The sequence below is a fragment of the Triplophysa dalaica genome, chromosome 4 (assembly GCF_015846415.1).
Source record: "Triplophysa dalaica isolate WHDGS20190420 chromosome 4, ASM1584641v1, whole genome shotgun sequence".
In the NCBI taxonomy this organism is placed as follows: Eukaryota; Metazoa; Chordata; class Actinopteri; order Cypriniformes; family Nemacheilidae; genus Triplophysa; species Triplophysa dalaica.
The window spans coordinates 18,983,147-18,997,684 of record NC_079545.1 but is presented as its reverse complement, the minus strand read 5'-3'; the positions used below and the strand labels follow the sequence as shown (position 1 = coordinate 18,997,684).

General features: G+C 39.9%; 1 protein-coding gene across 2 annotated transcripts; it reads right to left on the bottom strand.

The window, feature by feature from the left end:
• Window positions 1–187: 187 nt before the first annotated feature.
• Window positions 188–10,149, bottom strand: tsc1a (TSC complex subunit 1a). Of its 2 annotated transcripts, none has more exons than XM_056745588.1 (22): window positions 10,050–10,149; window positions 9,047–9,244; window positions 8,801–8,904; window positions 8,184–8,336; window positions 7,867–8,011; window positions 7,588–7,742; window positions 7,433–7,506; window positions 7,193–7,353; window positions 6,708–6,820; window positions 6,072–6,237; window positions 5,862–5,974; window positions 5,705–5,762; window positions 5,516–5,599; window positions 4,910–5,396; window positions 4,765–4,835; window positions 4,263–4,435; window positions 3,998–4,180; window positions 3,754–3,864; window positions 3,511–3,633; window positions 1,678–1,865; window positions 1,165–1,329; window positions 188–1,032 (listed from the first exon to the last, which is right to left on the bottom strand). In XM_056745588.1, exons 2-22 carry the CDS (start codon window positions 9,153–9,155, stop codon window positions 543–545), a joined length of 3,426 nt encoding a protein of 1,141 aa, XP_056601566.1. In that variant the 5' UTR covers window positions 9,156–9,244; window positions 10,050–10,149; the 3' UTR covers window positions 188–542. The 2 variants fall into 2 exon arrangements, with proteins under 2 accessions (XP_056601566.1, XP_056601567.1); XM_056745589.1 differs by having other exon boundaries at window positions 4,792–4,835.
• Window positions 10,150–14,538: the final 4,389 nt, after the last annotated feature.

Genomic DNA, 14,538 nt, shown 5'->3' with positions numbered 1-14,538 from the left:
ATTCACATTTTTATCAGACTGATTGTGGTGTGAACTATTTACAGTACTATTGTAGCGGAAACGGTGAAAGTCACTGCGACAATCCCACATGGTATGGTGTAATTTCAGTCTCATTAGCTGTAATGTGATTCAAAAGGGCATGTTGCTCAAATAAGTTCAGAAGCGTCAAAACCCTTCATTTTTTGAAGAAGAAGAAAACAAAAATAAAGGCAATACGTTGGCTGGAAAGTACAGTGGGGACTGCACAACATCCAATTGCCACACCATATCACCACCACGACAGAACAGTGAATGTCAATTAAAAAAAACTACTGAATTACGATGAATTCATTGTTAACTCAATGACATTTAGACAGGAGATATGTGTGCCACTGAGGCTGGATGAGTTCAACCCAGTCAATTTTTTTTCTTATTTTTTGGCTTCTCTGTAATACAAAAGACTTTTTAAAATGAACTAAAACTTCACAGACCACTCTGACCTGGAGTGGTGCACTCTAATACTGGGATTTATCCTCTTCTACGATCACCTAAGCAGCGTACAATCAATGGTCATGATGGGTCTCATTGTAATCCATTATTCGCAGATCATGCTGTCTCCTCCGCTGAATGTTATACGCACGGGGTCTGTCCATGGGCTGCAGGTCAATCTGATCATTAGACCCCTCAAGCTCAACGTTATCTGAAGGGTCTACTAGTTTCGGATCCTGAGAGAAGCAGGTGGGGGCAGCTGGCTCCTCTTCGTAGTGGCTCTCGCTCTTATTACGGAAGAGCTCTCTGGCACGTTTACCCAAAAAGCTTCCGGTACTGGGGCAAGAGCCAATTGCCAGCGGGGAGTTGCAGGGAAGGGAGGAAAATGAGCGGGCGAGGGCGGAAAGATCTTCTTCCTGACTGCCGTTAATGGCCGCTCTGGGAGGCGTATGAGAAGATACGGCAGACAGTTCGCCATTGAAGCACATGTATGCGTTTTCCTCTCTTTTCAAGGGGTCAGCTGATCGAGTTGAAGCAGATGGGCTGGTACTGTTGCGATTTGACCTGAAACACAAGAGGAATGTAATTTCTGCCGGAAATTCAACAAACCATAAAGAGTCTTGAAACATCTGAACTGTTTTTCAGAATTTACATTTGAAATGCAACCTGTGCAGAATATTACAGTAAGGAACGCACCTCTGGTTGTTGGAACTGCTGGGTTCAGAAGTGCTCTCTACTGGTGAACAGGTGTGCAGGTTCTTCAGCTCTATTTGACTGTAGAGCTCAAGCAGCTCTGACTGTAATGCCTGAGTGATGTGCTTTTGAACAAAGTATCTGTTTTCTGAAGCCTGCAGCTGCTCCCTACAAAAAAAATCAGATTTAAACTAATAAATAAAGCCACAGATGCTTTTAAAGGGCTGAATAAACCTGATGATCCACATCCCACAAACCTATGTACCAACTACATAAGTAGGCCATTAGCAAATATAATATGAAGTTTGTATACAACTAAACTTGAAAATTATTATTAAAAGTTCAACATAATATAGTAGTAGTAATAGCTCATTCTAAGGTAATAAAAACATAACGCTTCTTTAGGTTAGGTCTTTATACACCTCTAATGATAGTTACTGTATGTATATCATATTGCATAAATAATCATTAAGTAGTGTTATCAAAACGACTTAAAAGGGATGGACAGTCTCATACATGGCTTGACTTTTGACATTCTCCAGAAATTTCTTCTGCTCTCGGATGACTTGCTCTTTCTTAGTAACTTGGGTCTCCAGGTCAGTGATACGCTGCTGGGCTGCCTCGAGTCTCTGACTCTGCTGGAGGGAGCTCTGCCTCAAATGCTCTACCTCCCGCAGTGAAGACGCCTGCTGCATCTTCAGCTCCTAACAATCACATGAGAAATCTGTATTGATCTAAAACCATGCAAAGTACCAATAAAGAGTAAGTGAACTTCATTTCAGCTCTTTGAAATGCTCTGCATTGGGTATGAGATTTAAAGGGCTGCAATCCCAGAAAATGCACTTTTAAATGTTTATCTACCAGGAAAATTTAGACGCCAGCGTGTACGCAGAAGCACCCTGTAATTATACAAATCCATCTATTCTTCTTTTTGTCATCTCATTTAAACCACAACACTGACACAAAACAGGCTGTTGACTATCCACTAACAATCTGATGTCACATTGTTTACTCCTGCCCATGACCGTTCACAGGTTCCGTCTTATGAGTGCATAGTTCCACCTTCTGTCAGAGACATGCAGTCAGCCATTTTCAGGCAAGAGTAGATGTAGTCACTAGCCAGCGACAAAAATGTCTAAGGAACAACAAATGTGTGCTGTTGTTTGACATAAAATGGAACATAAAAGGAGGCCGGGGGGACCTTTCAGACGAGCCCGGAGTTATTGACGATCGAAAGTCCCGGGCGATATGGCAAAAATGTAAACTCGATTGTATTTATTTCAATATATATTTCATTAAAAATATATATTTTAATCCATAATAATCTATGTAAAATAATCTATTTAAAATACAGTTTATGTATAATCCATATGTAACTTTAATCCAGTTAAAATTAAATAAAACCAAGCCATCGATATCATCTAATTAGACATATATTGTTGCAACAAAGAGGATATTATGCCATAAACAACATGTACCATCAATGCCCAACATTTCATACTGAAAATGGTCAGCATATGTTGTTCTATCTATGTTTTTGTCTTTTCCATTTATTTCCTATTTATGAAAAGGCATTAAGGTGATTTTTATTGCAGTTAGTGTATGGTTTTGGTTGGACAGGGCATTACAGACGTAATTGCACTTTCCGCAATATTGCTCGTCTTGATGTCATCCAAAGGACATATGCAAAGACTCTACCTCATATTTTGCATACGGGGAAGGGAGCAGAAGCTCATTTGCATTTAAAGAGACACACACAAAAACGGTGTGTTTTCAATTGCAGCCACAAATGGACTTGTTCAACATATTGTAATGAAAGATATGTGGTGTATTTTCAGCTGAAACTTTACAGAGACATCCTAGGGATACCACTGTCTATTTTCAAATTGCATAAAACCCCTGGATTAGCGGCCCTTTAAAACCAATATAGCAGATGAACATTAAATTCAAAATTCTGTAGAATAGATTCAAATATACTGTTAAATGTACTGATGAGTACTACTTAAGTAACCAACATATTCGGCTGGGAAATTTATAGACAGCTGATATGTAAGACACATATGGCTGTGTAGTTCTGCAGGTACAGATTGTGTATGCCTAAAAAAAAAAAACCTCTGTCGAACTTTCGTAACCTTGAACACATCCTTGAACTTTTCACACACTAATTCACTTTCCTGGAAATGTTCTCAGGGTTTTTCATGAACTGATGTTTTGGCAAAGACTGTGTGAAAGCACCAACTGTGATGTTAAAAATCTTTGGGAAACTAAAGACCTGCTGGGTTTAAGCAATGACATCAGCACATTTAATAACAAGTCGTCAAACTTTTTCTTTCAAGGACCATTGCCTACCTTGCTTGCTTCGGGTCCCAAGCGCTCAATTTCTTCCATGCATAGCTTGTTGGCCTCACCCAAAAGCAGGAACTGTTTGTTCAAAAAACCCATCTGCTGTTCCATACTCTCACTTTTGTTGAGCTGGGTTGGACAAATCAAGCACACAAATGAAACGCTACATACATTAATGTCATGGGTAAAATTTGCTTTCAAATGTAGAGCCTAAATTTACAAAATACTGCAGGGGATTTCATGTCTTACCTTGATGGACAGCTGGCTGAGCAGGTGTCCCATATTACATACTTTGTTGTTGGCTCTCTGTAGCTCCGCCTCCATTTCTCCCACCTTTTTCTGATTTTCTTGCAAGTCACTCTATAATTGACGGCATGCAAAACATTACTCAAGATTATTTAACACAAATAGGATATACGATCCATCACCAGTAACCTAAAACAAAATTACCATATTTTAAGTGCATACAAATGCCCTACAGTTCTGCACTCACCTGCAGTTCCAGCATCTTTGAGTAATAGTCATTGCGTTCTATCTGCAGCTGCTGGATTTGCGCCTGCAGCTGGTTCACCACAGTCTCGCTGTCCTCTCGCAAAAGCCTGGAGCGCCGTTGTTCCTCCTGCAGGCTCATCTGTACAGCCTGCATCTCAACATCCTGAAGCTTGAGTTGGGTTTTCTACCACACACCAACAGCCAAGAAACCGTTAGAAAACCACTATATTATGTATATGGATAATCTTTTTCATTTCTATTCTTACCATGGAGTTGTTCTGCTCTTCCAGTGCAGTCGTGTTGACGATACGGCCAAAAAGACGGCGGTTCCGGAGCGCATGCTGCTCTCTCTTATGTCTCTCATACAGCAGCTGGTTATGGAGCAACAGCAACTGACTGCGCAACATCCCTAGTTCATCAGATGCTACAGACACAGGAACTGCAAAAAAAAATACATGGCAGTCAAAATCAGCAGTATTTTGCGGTCAATTAAATTTACACTACCGAGATCATATTTGACCGCTTACAAAAGGACATGAGCAAAAATAAAATCTGTATTGATTTTGAGAAATGATGACTTGTAAGGTAACAACATAGAAAACAGAAGGAGAGAAAATGACTAATGTGGATTAAGATGAATGACACAAGAAATCGAAACAAACAGTATTTGGAGATGAAAGGTTTTGTCCGTTGCTATGACGAGGAAAGGTTCAAGGACACAATTGTCTTGAGCATGGACAGCCAATGAATTAGTAAATTATCAAATACCTTTTCCTTTATTGCTATGCTGTTTACCTCCAGAGTTTGGGTCCGACGATTGGTTTTGAAAGAACAGAGTTCTGTAAAACACCGACATATGTGTCACAAATTTTCTAAAACAACATGTTCAGTAATCCTTAAGAAATCCACGTACCTCTTTAGCAACTTGTCATGCGTCTCATGGCCCTGCTGAATAACACGGTCCAACACCTCCAGCGGTGAAGTTGCAGAAAGATCCTCGCCCTCCATCTCTCGGTGTAGCTCCCTCTCTCCCTCCACCTTCCTCAAGGCCTCTGTGGTCTTTGTCTCCAAAAACAAATACGCCACTTTAGGCAGGGCTAGGTCAAACAGCGGCTCGTAGGGCATGGGTTCTTTCATCAGATCGGAGAGAGAACATTTACTCGGACCCTTTCCATTATCTATGGGGGTGAAAGGAGGCCACAGGGACCACGGAGGTTGCTGATCTCCTCCTTTGGTTGTGGCTTCACCCCTGTCTGGTGTGGAGACTAAATTTGGTTCGTTGCTTGGATGGGATGAGAGCAAGGTGTCCGAGGAGCCGGAAAAAGAAGAATCCAGTCTGGGCCTTGTCGCGAAATCCAGTTTCCCATGTGTCAGGCTTAAAATCTCCTCTGTGATAGCGACTGGGACAATAAAATTTTAGAGATGCCGATGAGATGAGAGGTCACTTAACACTAAAGCATTACTGAAAATGGTTTTCTATACTTGAACGCTGTGGGACGCATGACGCCTCGACTCTCACCATCCTCTCTCTCCTGATCTGTCTTCTTGACAATGTCGGACAGGGTCGCCAATGACACTGGACTCTTGCCATCGCTAGCACCTCCTAAAGAGTAACCAAAGCAAAAGACATTGATCAAGCGTGCCTGAGCAGTGAAGGTCAAATCCTCAACAGAATGAAGATGTGCTAAGTATAAGCAGATAATCTCACCGTTGTTGTTTATACTTCTAGGCATGACTTTCTTCAGATCTTTGAGCGTTGGATTTACCTAAACAGTTCAGAAAATAATTTGCATGAGATTGTGCACAGATTATTTCTCAGAATGGGTTTAGTAAATCGAAAGGTACTAGTTTTATACTGTATGTACCTTAGCCTGAGTACTGCTGGGGATTTGGGCGGCCTGCCCTAGTTCCTCTGAGAATGATGGTAGCGGAGATGACCCTGAGGGGGTTGAAGGAGACAAGGACCATTTTCCATCCACTGTTAAAACAGAAAACCAGTCAAAATCTGATGCACACACATAAGCATCAAAGCAACAAACAGGATGTTTTTTTATTCCTTGTGCATATAAGCTGACCTGGTGTGTTGAGGATTCGTCCTGAGAGTTGGGAGGCACTATGCGAGATTTCTGAAACGGTAGTAGGGGACATTCTGGAGCTGGGCGGGGTGGTTATCCCACAGATTGAGGAAGGACTCCATATGCCCTCCTTTCTTCCTGAGGAGTTTCTCTCATCACTCTGCGCCTGGAAAATAAAGCAGACATCCATTCAGTATTGGATTGTATAACTGCTCAAACACTTTAAAGGGATAGTTCACCCAAAAATTAATATTCTCTCATCTACTTATCCTCAGGTTGTTCCAAATGTGTATACATTTCTTTTTTCTGCTCAACACAAAGAAAGATATTTGCAAGAATGTCAGAAACCAAACAGATCTCACCCCCCATGGCAGTAAATGGGGGGTTAGATCTGTTTGGTTACAAGCATTCTTACCAATATCTTTTTCTGTGTTCAACAAGGCAAATACATTTAAACAGGTTTGGAATAATCTGAGGTCGAGTAAATGATAATAGAATTTATTAATTTTTGGGTGAACTGCCCCTTTAATAGTAGTCACATGGTGATTTTGATGTCAGGCGTTCTTCTGTACAGACTGTATTGTAGCACAGTGTAAAAGACATTCTGAAAAATCTGATAATCACTGAATGTCTTACTTGTTGGTTGGGTGTGTGTGTCATGGAACCTGATTCCTGGGAAACAGTTTGAAAAGGAAGAGATAGAGAAAGAGACTGACTAACAGCGGCCATTGGCGTGACAGAGGTCATTTCTGTTGGAAGACAAGTAGGTAAGACTCACTGGAAAGAACATTAGCATTATTGCATCAAAGGAATAGTTCACCTTCAAAATGAAAATTCTGACATTATTTACTCACCCGGATATTCTCTCTTCTGCAAAACACAAAAGAAGATATTTTGAAAAATGTAGGCACCCAAAACCGTTGGTCCCCCTTGACTTTTATTGTATGGACCAACAGTTTTCTGTTACCAACATTTGTCAAATGATCTTCTTTTTTTTTCTGCAGAAGAAAATCAAATCGGTTTAAAATGGTGAGTAAACGATGACAGAATGTTCATGTTGAAGGTAAACTATTCCTTTAATAACAGAAGAAAAATGATCACGAGAAACACATTCTGCTGACCATGGATAATGAGCTCCGAAAATGACCGGCTGTGTTCTACAGGGCGACGTGCTACGTGATCAGACAAAGAAGAATAGCCCTCTTCACAGGATGCCTCCTTTGGATCGAGGGAAACTTTGCCACATTCAATCACTATATCATGGGGCTCGAATCTCTTCCATCTACAAAAAACGACAAACAGGTGAAGTGTGAACAAACACATAACCTCTGATCCAGTTGAAAGTGTTTATTTGTACATACCTTATCGGATCAACCTCGTAATCTTTGGTTCCTGTGATGAGCTCTGGATGTATCCGTACATGCTCCAACATTGGCTAACAAAGGAAAAAGAGGATAAAAGAGTGAGTGTTAAAATAGCAAGTAACCACAGTCTAACACAACAGATACTGACTCACCTTAACTACTTCTTCGAATGTATCCACATTCTCCTTCATGCTGTAATGTGCACGTAGGTAGGAAACAAAATTACACGGGTACATCCCGTATAGTCGGTGGAAAAGTGAGTATACACTGGCATGCAGATGGACTGCATACACTCCCTGAGTAAGACCTGTAGGACACCGACAGTATGTTTAGTCAAAGCTAATGAGAAATCTTCCATGTCAGGATTAATAACGAAGCAGTTTTTAAAATAAAGATAAAGAAAGGTTTTAGAAATGTGTATGACAGACTACCTGGGTGCCGTTGGTTCCAAGCAGCAAGCCGTCCAAAGATGTCAAAGAACTCACAGAGAAGATGTTTGTTGGTTTGAGGAATCATGGGTAGTAGAGTAATCAACACCAGAACGCCAGTTATGAGAACCACTACATCAGAATCAGCCTGCAAGAAGAAATTATTTATAAAACAAACCATAAAGACTCTCCAGATTTTTTTTGTATTGGACATCTGGTTGCCATTCATGTTCATTAACTAAACACAGAGCAACCTTTCTTACGTAGGACATTAACCATGTTTCACAATGTGTATCCTCGACCGGACTTTAGTTTGGTACCTTGAGGCATTTGAGCAACGAAGTAAACAAAGGGAAGCGTGCAATCTTGTGGATCCATTGTGGCTGCTTGCGGACAACATGGCCGAGGAGGGTGACGGTGGAGAGACGGCTGCTCTGCTTGCCCATGCATTCATTCATCTTATCTAAAAGAGGCTGCGTATAAACACGTGCAGATGAGGTTGTTATTCATCAATTCCTGACAGATGTTCAATAATCCATGAAGGCATAAAACACTTATGTAAACAACAGTGAAGGGAAAAGTGGATTATGGCAGGTGTTTTATTTTTGTCACGTGTCCATATACTGAATTATGACATACTATTACAAATTGCTTGAAATTGTTTCACGTCAGTAAAATATAGACAATCATAACAGTAATCGTTTTGCTGGATGTTTTATGCAAATATTACACAGAACAATGAGACTTTGAATGAAATCATGATTTGTAATAAATGTAATTTATTCTCATATTGTAACTGGAAATGTAAATCTTTCTCATAATAAACAGATTTTCGATCTCCTTATATGACACAGCTCACCTCCTAAAATGAGGGACCATAAATAGCACAACTTAACCCAACAACTCATCCCCTAAACCCAGCATTGGCTGCACATACCTTATCAAGGGGCTCCCTGACAGAAGACAGGATATCCACAGCTTGAGATGAATTTGTTTCCAGGAAAAAATCCACAAGGCTATTCAGCAACATTGCACCTTTATCTACCAGTGAAAAAAACAGTGATTTAAAGACTTGTATATTGATATACATCAATTAATTGCAGTATAAAAGCGGTGAAAGTGCAAACAGAAAACACCCTTTTAATAAATACTGTTTCAAAAAACGTATCGATTTGACCCTGACCTGTGCCGAGAGTCTCCTGCAACAGGGTTTTAACTTGCTCCAGCTCCTGCAAGTCGGTGGACCCCAAAAGAGGGAGAAGGTCGAATGCGTTCGGCTGCTCTTTGGCCATAGCTGTGCAGGACAGTGGGCAGGACTGATGCCTTTGTCACAGCGTAAACCAATGTCCTGTGGTGTCAGCATGGGGTGCTTCTGCATGAACTAGTAAGAAAAGTGACAGTCAATATTGAGACTGCTAACAAACTTGCAAGTTAAACCCATTGGTTGTGTCTTACGTTTACGCATTTGGCAGACGTTTTTATGCTATGCGACTTTTATATTTTTTATACTTTTACTATTATAATATACATTTGTATCAGAGTATGTGAAAATGTCAAACCCATGACATTTTCGTTGCTAGCGCCATTCTCAAGCATCAACTGAGCTACAAGAAAGCTTAAAACACGTCAAAAAATAACTATGGCGAACATTACATATGTAACTTACAACTAATAAACAATAAGCTAAAATGAATTACTTATTGAAAACAATACCTATCAGTATACCGTGAGTGTTTAACTTATATAACTTAGAAAGGTTGTTTCGTAGCTTCCCTCAACGTTCACGTAAGTTAATCTTTAGTGCATAACTGAAGCATTTTATTAAGACGTCCCGTACTACGTGACAGAAACGCATTAATCACTGCACACACTGCTCACTAACGAGGGCTGTATGTTCGGTTCACGACAATGACATCTTTTGGCATCTGTTTTAACTATAACCGGAAGTACTCTTAAACAACTGTATCGCAATAAACGTGCATTAGATGTCTCCAAATGCGTTTATTTTTTATTACCGTACGAAGTGTGAACTTCATACAGTCGCCATCTTGGGAATCTCGCGACCTTTTACACAGCTGAGCTGTTTGCGCAGATGAAAAACTGAATATCCGTGATGATCCTGCTACGCGTTCATCCAAGAAATGTGGGATATTAAGATTGTGTTGTATGAGAAAGAGAATACTGACCGACTCTTCAGCCTCGCTGTCACAAGATCACTGCATGAGTGGCAGCAAGATGTGAAGTGGTGTGCTAGCTAAGCATGTAGCAGCTGCTTCAGCGTGACAGAAATGCACGGGGCATGCGCATGCGCGGAGCTATAAAGGACAAACATGTTTATGTAGTCAGAGTACTGAAAGGTATGTTAGAAGTAAAACATTATAAACGGTTAGTTCCCAGTTAATAATAACATTTATTCGTGTAATTTAAAACATCCACATTTATATACAATTTATTTTACGTATACGGTTTAAACTGAATTAATTAATTTAATTAAAACAAAAAATAAGTGTTTGTTTTCAAAGATAAAAAAAAGAACATTAAGATAAAGGTAAACTATCTGGTTTGCGCCCAATAGTTATTAAAGTAAACATTTTACAAAGCTCATCCACGTTCCAGATCAGATAACAAAGCTGATTAAGGCATATTTTCAGGATCTCCAATGTTGTATTACCACACATGATAGTACCACCGGGTGGCAACAGATGGAGGTTGGCATAATGGCTGGTTTCACAATTTCACCAGTGGCTTTCACAATGGCAATGGAAATAATAATCTGTGCATCGTGTTGGGTGGTTGGAGGAGAGCGTTTGAAAAGTGGGTTGCACCTACCTCCAATCAGGGGATACATGGATGACATGACAACCATCACAACAACCAAACCATGTAAGCGGCTCTCCTGTTTTTGCAGTGGTTGTTGTCCTTAGGACAACACAATGTTGACCTGTGGCCATCAACCACTTGGCAAAATCAGGTCAAACGTACAAAGCGGCTGCTAGATAAGCTCCAGGAGAACATTATTGGGCACAAATGGAGGTCAAACCAAGCAAATCCTGCAGCATTTCTATTGTCAAGGATAGGCTTACCAATGACAGGCTCTGTATAAAGAGTGAGCCCATACCAACATTCACGGAAAAGCCCATGTAAAGCCTTGGACGGTGGTACACCGCAGACCTTAAAGACGCCGAACAGGTGGAACTACTCAGGCAAGAGACAGACAGTGGACTCACGAAAATCAATAATACTGCTCTTCCTGGGAACTGAAATTCTGGTGCCTCCTATTTGGCTTCTTGCCATGCCTGACGTTGCCAACTTCAATGTGTGAGCTCACAGTGTCTCACGCCAATAACCTGGAGAGATTGGTGAGTACACAAGGAAATGGCTTGGGCTACCAAGATGCCTCAGCAACATAGGGCTGTACGGGAACAGAGCTCTCTCTCTTCCCATTTCGAGCCATGTGGAGGAATATACAGTATATGCATCAAAACAAGGTTAGAGATGAGGCTCAAAGAATCCTGTGATCCCTGTGGAAGAGATGCTGTTCCAACAGTAGCGACAGGAAGGAAATGGAACCCAACAACAGCACTAGGAGACACAAAGGCAGCCTCAGACACAAGGACATCGTGGCACAAGTGCAACATGGCAGAGGGGGACTTGGTTTGACATCAACCACACCCACGTGGCGAAAAGTGACACCAAAGGAACAGTGTCACCTGCAGGAGGAGATTCGGCATCAAGAGGAAGCAAGTAGATGCGACAGAGCGGCCTCTCAAGCCCGGCAAGGCCGTTGGATAGAGTCATTGAATGGCACAAAATCACTTGGAGTAGGCTGTGGAGTATGGAACAAACGGGTTAAGTTTTATCATAAGAGCTACACATGATGTGTGGCCCTCACCAACAAATATGCATGTTTGGTATGGACAGGATCCAGCCTGCCACAGATGTTCTATAATAATTTATGCCCAAACACAGAGGATTCCTACCCAACCAGTGCAACCCTCAGACCTCCTTTCCTCTATTCATATTTTTGTCTGCTTCCCCCTGCATAAGGCGTGGGAAATGTCCTATTGGGCAATTCAACTGTGCTGAAATAGTGGGATTGTAACAACTAGTCCTTTTAAGCAAATCTTTCTTTTCTATGCAGTGATATTGATACAATTGAACCATTGCTTACTGCAAGCATCCAGTAGTTCAGATGTTAAAGCCTGTGTAAACCTTTTCAGTCAAAGCTAAACATTTTAATGTAAAAGGGGGATGTTAAAAACTTAGATGATGAGACTTTGAGTCTTAGTCCTCCTCATATTATCTAAAAGAAACATCCCAATTTAACATACACCATAACTAGTCAGACTGTGGAATACAATATCTGACTATAAACTCCAACAGCGTTGGATACAGAGAAGGCAAACATGTCTCTGAATTAACCAGTATAACCTTTGCCTCATCTCTTGATCTTCATCTCTCGACTGTAGATGCAAACAAACCAGTCTGTGCATTTTACTGAGCTCTTTTGTTAATAATGTGGTGTGTAATTAGTCTGTTGAGAGGTATTAATTACTGCTGAGATGCTGCTTATTAATATCGGATTCATTCATTGTTTTCGAAGGGCAGCTTGATATAAAAGAGCTGCTGGCAGAACTTATCGAGAAGAAAATAGTATTCAGTTAACACCTCTTACACAGTGTGTGTGGTTGTGAACTCCGTTCTGAGCAAAAAAAGCTTACCAGATAAAAAAGGTGGACATTGAAATCCAGGTACCACCCCAAATTCACTGTCCACATAAATGGTGCGAAGAGAGATTAATGAAGCCACTCTCTTCAATTAGCTTTGATTAAAAAAATCATAAATAATGTAAAATACTCTTGCTTCTATTATTCCATTTTATTTCAGTTGTTCCATCAGATAAAAAGAAAGAGGGTCTTGTGCGACACCATAAGGTGGAGCCATTTCCCTGCCACCCAGCATTGCATCTCCTAGCTCTTCCTGCATGGGCACAACAATCATTCAGGAGCATAGGAAAGAAATGCATGATAATATTAAAGAATAAGTAGGTTTAGTCAAATCAAATTCTGAATGAGCAAAGTAAAATTTTTATGTTAAACCCACACTATTTTGTGGCATACTTTGAACTTTCTTCTTTCACAAAATAGGAACCACATGAACCTCATTCTCAGAATGAATACACAGCTAATACCCAAGCTATTGTCTAATTTGTTGCTAATGGTGCTATCTTAAAAAATGCATATGGTTTTAAATGTTGCCAGCATGTTACAATGTGCTTTTTTTCCTCAATGGTGCTTACATTTTTTTAGTTAGTTCTCTTTAAGAGAAATGGGTGCTTGTCAGAAGTGATAAAAGCACCAAGCTAAATTCTATTTCCTTCTGCGCTAAGAGCACCATTACAAGGCTGTGACTGTTTTTGTTGTCCTGGATAATTATGAGCAAAGCCTTTTCATTAGGCAGAGATAAGAATAATTAAACAGACATTTTTTGCATGATGAAGCATGGTTTAAATTATGTTTTCAAAGAATGATAAAGCCTATCCCCAGTGAAAATTGCTAAACATGGTGAAAACTACAGTATATTTATAAATCACACTTCAACTCCAGGGATTATTACAATCTAGACAATTAAATATGCATGAAAAATCAGTGATATCACAGAGATTCATGATGCTTTTAGTATATACAGTATTCATGATTTTTGTTTGTATTTTTTTGTTGGATATTGTATGCATATCAGTGAAATTAAACACCACTGCAGCAAATACTATATAGTGCTTTACCACTGCATGATCCAAACTGACACTTTGAGAGCTGAGACCCAGTTTTTGACTAACTCTGCTGGTATCATTTATTGAGAGCCTGGATCATCTAAGTAGCAGTTCTGCTGTCATCTCCCCTTATTCACATTTGCACGTCTTGCACTGTGCAATGTTATGAATGTATTGATGTCTAATGATTCCCATTTCTATAATGAGTGCCTTTAGCCTATTATGTTGAGGGAAAAAAAGGACTATTTAAAGAGAGTGATGGGTATTTTATATATACGGTGCATTTCCTTCCCAGCTGTTGTTTGTGCCAACACTCAACTGATGTCATGTTTTAATCTCTCTCTGCAATTGATTGTGGGTGTGTGACTAATATTGGGCTTTCTCGATGGCTGCTCCGACACTTTGGAACAGTCTTCCTCTCAATATTAGATCTTCCCCTTCTGTTTCCATTTTGAAATCTTCCCTAAAAACATTTTATTTGAAGGTGAATATATCTTCACATATGACTCTATGGTTTTGATCCAGTGTGATATTTTTGCTTTTAATTTTCTTTTAATTATTGTTTTGATATCTCTGTACAGCACTTTGGTTACAACTTCCGTTGTTTTAAAATGTGCTTTATAAATAAATAAACTAAAGTAAACAAATATGCAACATGTAAGCTATATGTGCAAATATATTTTTTTGTTGCATATAATCTTTTGCAAACTGTAAACCCTATTCATTTGGATTAATCGTTTGAATTATTTATTACAAGCAAGTGTTAGTGAATCCTATTTGGGATGGTTGCTTTTGAGAGCATGCAAGCACTTGCTCATTGTTAATATTCCATTCACAGTTAGTTCATCAAAATATTAATCAAAATCTTCAGTATTATTTCGCTTCCAAGCCTGTACACTACCAAG